Genomic DNA, 7,054 nt, shown 5'->3' on the forward strand with positions numbered 1-7,054 from the left:
GTCCCTGAGTCGGGAGTGCTCCGCGGAGAAGATGGAAAGTGCCATCATCGATATAAACTTGTCCCTGCCCAGGGGCGTCCGGGGCGCGGGGCCCGGGGAAAAGCGGAGCCGGTGTACGCCCCCACCGCGGAGGCTTGCGTTCGCGCCTGCTGCTCGGGGGAAAAGTTGTCAGGTAACCGGCTCCTCTCTGGTCTTTTCTGTTACTGCGTACGAACACTTCGGGAAATTACTTCTGAGGTTGTCCGGGACAAGGGTACTCTCTGTATTGAACACGGAAGCGTTAATTTATCCTTTCATTCACGCTGCGACTAGTAACAGCTCACGACTGTTACCCTGTTTTGCCAAGTGTGATGTTCGATCTTAGTGCAAGACCCCAGAATGTTCAGGAAAATAGTTGCAGTAAAGAAACCGTGGTGATTTTAAATGTCAAAAACTCTCAGACCGCCAAACTCCAAGATGCATAAGCTGTATTTAATAGACACGCTATAAAGTAACTCACATTTTGTACTACATTTAATTTTAGACAAATGAGAGTGCTTACCCTTCTCTGAGACAGCTGGTTTGCATCAAGCTTTTGGAGCAGTGGGAGGCAGAGCAAGAAGAAATGACAGTGTTAAAAGTGACTCCCCAAGCAGCAACAACCCAAGGAACTCCTGTGATGGGGAAAAGAGTATAAATCCTTTCCTTCCCCATATCAAGAAGGTTTTCATATTTATCAGGATTTGTGAGAAATTATTATATTGGAGGTACAGATGGGGGGGAGGATGAGGGATTAGACTCATTATTTCCCCAAGCTCATCTGTACAGGAAGAGGAAGGTGTGACTGTTTGTATATTGGCCTTGAGCCATTCTGTTGCAGTCCTGGGTTGTTTTTCTTGCAGGAATGTTACATGTTAGTAGTTTTCCTCCTACTCGCACGAGGAAAAACTGATTTAACAGACCAGAGCTTAAGATGGTATAAAAGTTCTTATTGCTGAAATATGTACATATCATGTTTTACAGGAGACAAGGAGTGTAACTTGATGATTTTTGATCCTCGAAGGGCAAGTGCGCATCCAAGCTGCTACCTGTTTTACTGCCCTAGCACAGAGGCCTGTCCAATGAAACCCGCAACAGGGTTTGTGAGCTACAAGATAACTAGAGGTAAATAATAGTAAGAGCCACCAGTCCCCATGCTAGATGACTTTTGCACCTGTGAGTTTTCAGAAGTAACCAGAAAATGTTTTGGGGGGTGCGTTTTTAATAAAATATTCTAAGACAAGCATTGTAATTTGAAAATGCTGCTTTTATGCTTTGTGGGTAGATGGGCAGGTGTGTGCATGGGCCCAGCTTCCCAGTTGGAATAACATCCCAACCCTTACGACATGCCTTCACACTAGATTCAGAACTCCTCATAGTTTTGAGGAAGCTGCTGCTTCAATCTTGATGTATTCAAGAAGGAAAATTTCCTGTATGTAATACTGAAGAGTATTACTGAAAGCAATGGAAATATGATGCCCTTGTAGCCATCTGCACATTCCAGGGATCCATGCTACGCTGATGAATACCATATACACACAAGCAGAAACACCAAGCAAATGTTGGGCGAGCCTCGGAGTACTGCTGTGATGTTACTGAGTAATTGGCAATAGTGATCACTATTTTCTGCTTTCAGTTAGGAAACCTGAAGCACAGATGCAGACAGACTAAGCTCAAAGTTTTATGGCATGTGGGTTGCATGCTCAGAAATTTCTTACTGTCATGTGCTGTGGGATTTTTAATAGTAAGTCTTATTGACTTAACATCAGCTTGCACCAGATCTGTTTCTACGGCTCAGATAAGAAACTGATAATTAGACTGTCCTCCTGCCAAGAGTTCACAAGGTAGCTGCTTGAGAGAGCAGAAATTTCCTATTTCCAGAGACTGAACTTTTGCTCAAAAAGAGAACTATTCCAAGAGGAACTGTGCAAGGAGCGACAGCAGGATATGTAGAAAGATTATTCACATAATGTTACCAAATATTTTTGTGCAACACTATCACACAGGAATTGGGCAAAAGCAATGTGCAACAAATGAATTGTATGCCTGTAAAATTATTGTTAGAACTATTCTTTTCTCCGACTCTTTATCCTGTAGAAAAATATAGGGGTTTCAAACAAAGAAACAAGAAATGTAATCGTGCTTGTGCTTTCCTTCTGCGTGTAGTGTAATGCTCAGTTAACAACTTGGTTGCATGTAATGCCTGGTTTTCATTTTGCATTTTTTAGCTTCTGTGAACCTTGAATTATGGACAGATTATGCTAGCTTGTTTACCTTATGTTCCTTATAAGTTTTCAAAGGTAGCACCTGAGCGGTGTTGGTCCTGACAAACATTTCAAGCTCTGTTTTTTCACATGAGAATCTGGATGTGGTTACACTGAAAATCAAACTAAAATGGGGAAAGATACTCTATTGGTAATAAAGCAACCTAAAATACTGGCACTATGTTAGTAATGAGATTTTGTTTTAATTTTTTTAACCGTTCTTGTGGCTTGGTAACTAATGGAAACAAAATATGGCTCGGGAAGCAAAACATCTCCTTGGTCCCAGTCACAAAGAGCTATTGCAGAAAACAACATTTCTGATTTCTGCTCTTCATGTACTACTTTGGTGTTTGCCTTTTCCACCCCACTAAGATACTGGTGGGTTCTAGCAAAGTATGCTCAGGAAGTGCTTAGTTTGTTTTTAGGAGTGACAACCCTGAGTTTGGTTTCTTATTAGATTTGAGACATCAGCAGGACCGCTTTGGTTTTTAATCTGTTTTTAGAGGTTAACTTGTCTAGTGCCCTTCTTCTTTCTTACCAACAAGCATAGCTATCCTAGTACCCCAGCTGTACCTTGCACATTGACAGCTTTGGGCAATTGCATTTGGGAGCTTGTAGTCTAAAATGGAGACAAAGAATACTATGAAATCAATGTTTGATGCTGAAAATATGGAGTAGAGTTAGTTAGTGCAGGCAGTTAATTAATCCGAGTGCTGCAGAGTAGCAGTGATACTTAAATCCCCATATGGGACTCATCACGGAGCCTCCCTGTGCTCCCTTTACCCATCCTTTGAACGCTGCGTGCATGTTCTGCACTTCTCTAGCTGTTGCCCAGGCAAGTGAGCTGAAGATGACATAGCATGCTGCAACTGCTTTGTAGCTGTCACACTACATCCGCTGTGACAACACAGGGGGAGGAAGCATCTGTGGGAGGGCATCAGAACAGGGAAAAAGTGACCTGGGGACTGACTCCATTGTGGTGTCAGGCCATTTCCTCGCTGGTGTGGAAATGTGTCCAGAGCTGCAGAAGCAGCTGAGAGTTTGGGTGTCTTTGACCATAAAGTTTCTGATTCTGTAATAACAGAACATTTCATTATTTAAAGCCACTCTCTAAAAAAAGAGTATGGCTTTTCTCTAAGTCAGACCTTGTGGCTGGAGTTTAGGATCTTACTTTGCTAACAAGCTGTTGCCTAACTCGAAGGTTAGGATAAAAATTGGTGTCTATGATTCAAGTGAGGTATTTGCTGAAGTATTAAAGCATTGCCAGTTTTTTTGGTTTGTTGGTTTTGTGTTGGGTTTTTTTTTGCATTTCTTTCTTTGTGGAGTCTTAAGGCTTGGAAATACATATTAAAACAGCAGCCAGGTAGGCTTCTTTATATGTATAGTAAAACTGAATTAAATTAATCCCTCTAGATATGAGTTCCTACTTCATTAAAAAAAAATGACAATGAAAACGTCATGGACTTTTTGTTATGTATTTGAATTCCAGTGCAGTTAACAATGAGTGAGATGAGTGAGAGTCAGAACTACTTGAGAAGATGTTCCCTTTTAAATGTTCTGCATGGCACCTGAACGATAACAATTATACATATGTATGCATGTATTATTTGTGTGTGAATATATCTATAAAGACTGAAGACAACAGCCAGTCTTCCCAAGAGCTTGTGCTCACCCAAAGTCTCTCTTTTACACTTGTGTAGAATTAAGTAGGTGCATGGATTATAAATTGTATGGAATTTCTGTCACATAATGCTGCTGCCTTGCTTCCAAATTCTATTCAATAACATTCACCCACCTGGTTTGCAAGCAATACATCTTAACTTCTGGAGGAATGATCGAATGCAGTCTGCTTTTTGTGGAGTCCTTCACGGCAAATACCTCAGAGGCTCTTGGAGCAGTGTCTTTCTTCTAGCATGGCAATAGGAGCTCAGGTCTTTCCTACAGATCAGTATGCATATAAAATTGTCTATAAAATGGGGATATTATTGCTACCTTGTATCATAAGACAATTTTTGTGTGTGAATTGAATTGTATCAAACAATTGCAAGGTGTTTGCATATTACAAGAAAGGGAAGTTTATAATCTTCTTGGCTAGGTGGAAATGTGTACATGTGACAGAAGTGAGGTTGATAATAATCTACTTCTTAACTGACAGAGGCTGAGAATGGTTTAAAACCAATGAGCCTACTCACTCTGCATTGCAATGCTAAATAAAACACACATATGCATGCCATAAGAGTATAAATCAGTCAGATTGGGATGCGCGGTCTGCACAGGTGAATTCTGTAAGAAGAGGCAGTTGGGGTCTGGTGTGCCCAGGCTTTAGACTGACAGGTCTTATGACACAGAATTTAATAGTCACTCACCATATTTTAAACAAAGGAAGATCTTGATGCCTCAGTTTCATTAGTCATTACTTTCTGGAGCCCCCTTATATCTCTCTTAGTAAGAAATACAAATTGTTACAGTAAGTCTGTAGTAGTCAAAAATAGATGTAGTAATTAAATACTGTTGGGTTTTTTTTGTTTGTTTGTTTCTGTTTTCAGACACCTATACTCTGGAGGATACATCTTTCAAAAGTAAGGACTTTTCTTCAAATGGGTATTCTTTGTCTTTGGATGCTGGAGCCTTTATTTCTGGCACTCAGACTAGCCATCGGAATCGTACCGCAGCATTGCAACAATCTGATCTTCGTCAAGCATCTGAACTCCTGAACCATGTGGCCAAGCATTTAGACAACAGTGAATTTCATACTGTTTTTCCTGAATCTCAAAGGGCAGAACATCCTGAGATCTTAGACCCCATCCCGAGGCAGAAAGTAATTAACTTGCAGTCAAATACATCTTCTGCTGTTCAAATTGGAAACCCCTCTCCTTCTTTCCCCACCACTCAGTCTAGTGTTCCTGCACCCAGCAGTACTACTTTTACTCCTCTGCCTACAACTACCACCAGACTGGAATCTCGTACAACCTCTCTGCCTACTGGTGGTGCTAAACCTACTGCTGCCACCACCACAGCCACCTTTCCACCCACTGCAAACACTAGAGCTAAACCCGGTATCCCTGCCGCCACCACTGCTGTTCCTCAGGTTCCTCTTTACAGTCCCACAACTTCTGCTTCTACTTCAACAACCAAGCAGGTAACCACAAATTACAGATCTGCTACTCCCCCATCAGGGCTAAGAACTCCAGCCATGCCTCTGGAGCCAAGAGTTGTCTCTTCCAACGATACCAGCCATGTTACCCTCCTCTCTTTTTCAGGTTTCAATCTGTCTACTACTGATTCCCCGGCAGCTTCCCAAAATGATCCTCAGGGTTATGACCCATCTGATTCAGAAAGCTACCTGCCAGAGAGTGTTCTGAGAGGGAAAGGTGTCGCTCAGATGGGAGAAAAAAGCAGCCTTGTAGTGGCTTTGCTTTTTGGGGTGATATTCTTGTTACTAGTTATTGCACTGACGGGGAAGAAAATACACGAATCTCTTCAGAAGAGACATTATACCAGGCTGGATTACTTGATCAATGGAATGTATGCTGATGTATGATGGGGAGAGGGAATAAGATCATGAGATCTTTGAGAGGACAACTCTGAAATGGAACATCTCTCATGTTTGAGAGGACAATTCTGAAATGGAACAGTAGATATTGAAATCTCAGAAAAGAATGGATTCCTAGCAGATGGCTTTGGTGGAGAAGAGAACTGCTTTTTCTATGCTGAACTGTAATGTCTATCATTTTTGATTTAGTAATAAATCTGGAAAATAAACACCTAAATCCAAGCTAAGCTGACGTGGTCTTATATTTAAGGAGAAAAAACATTTGAAGAGCTTAATCTGTGCTGTGACAAGATTAGTGGAATAGAAGTACACCTAATAAATTGAGTACCTGTACACCATGTGAGTGTTTTCAATGCTCTTTGCACCCAAATGCCCTAGTGTTACATGACTGACTGGCAATCCTATTTACTGCATCTGTAGCCTTACAGGAGTACTTATCTTTGCCTCCAAATGTTTTTAGGTACAAACAGTAAAAATTGTAGTACACGTAACATAGTTGGCTTAATTTTCCTTAGCTACATATAGTTTATGGATATATATGTATCTTTAATGTTTTTTTCTGTGTACATGACAAGCTATGCTTAAAACCATATGCTGCAAATTTGAGTTTGACTTTTCCAAAGAGTTCGCCACCCTGTGCACATTGGGGCTTTGGGGTATGTATCAGAGAAAAGAGTTTTTATCATTTCAAAATAAAGCAAGTTGCAATCAAGGACTTTTATGGCAAATGTCATGACCAAGTGACTTGGCGTCTGCCTGGGAGAAAGTCTGTTCTAACACCCCTAAATCCCTAGCAATTGAGAGTCAACACCTGACCGCAGAGCAGGCAGAAACTTGTGAAGGGGCTTAGCAAAGACAACAGCGGTATTACTGACAGAAGACAGAGAAAAGGTGTGGTCTCTGTTTGCTGAAAATCTAGAGGCACTGAAGACAAGTAAGCAAGGTTTAAAGGAAAAGGGTGGCTATGTAGGAGGGTGCCAACCTCAAAGAAGTTTCCTGCAGTCAGCAGGGGTGGATCAACAAGCTTGCATTGTCTTCATGTTTCTGGCATTCTCCTACTTCCCTCAGCAGGCTGGTGGCTCTCAAAAGAGCTGCTTGCAGCAGCTGGATTTGCTGTTCCTCCTGAATGTGCAGAGCTCTTACTGGCTCTCAAAGCACACCCTCATCACTTCTGCGGTCATCTTCCTGTGACTGGTAACAAGCATAGCTGCTCTATGTT

General features: G+C 41.5%; 1 protein-coding gene across 1 annotated transcript; it reads left to right on the forward strand.

Moving 5' to 3' along the window:
• Positions 1–7: 7 nt before the first annotated feature.
• On the forward strand, positions 8–5,823 carry MANSC1 (MANSC domain containing 1; the record flags this gene model as incomplete). The annotated part of the gene is given in 4 exon segments (XM_010079575.1): positions 8–85; positions 88–172; positions 1,003–1,143; positions 4,829–5,823. Coding segments are annotated over 4 exon segments (1,299 nt in total), but the record flags the coding sequence as incomplete, so codon positions are not given.
• Positions 5,824–7,054: the final 1,231 nt, after the last annotated feature.

The sequence above is a fragment of the Pterocles gutturalis genome, unplaced genomic scaffold (genome assembly GCF_000699245.1).
Source record: "Pterocles gutturalis isolate BGI_N339 unplaced genomic scaffold, ASM69924v1 scaffold12029, whole genome shotgun sequence".
Classification (NCBI taxonomy): Eukaryota; Metazoa; Chordata; class Aves; order Pterocliformes; family Pteroclidae; genus Pterocles; species Pterocles gutturalis.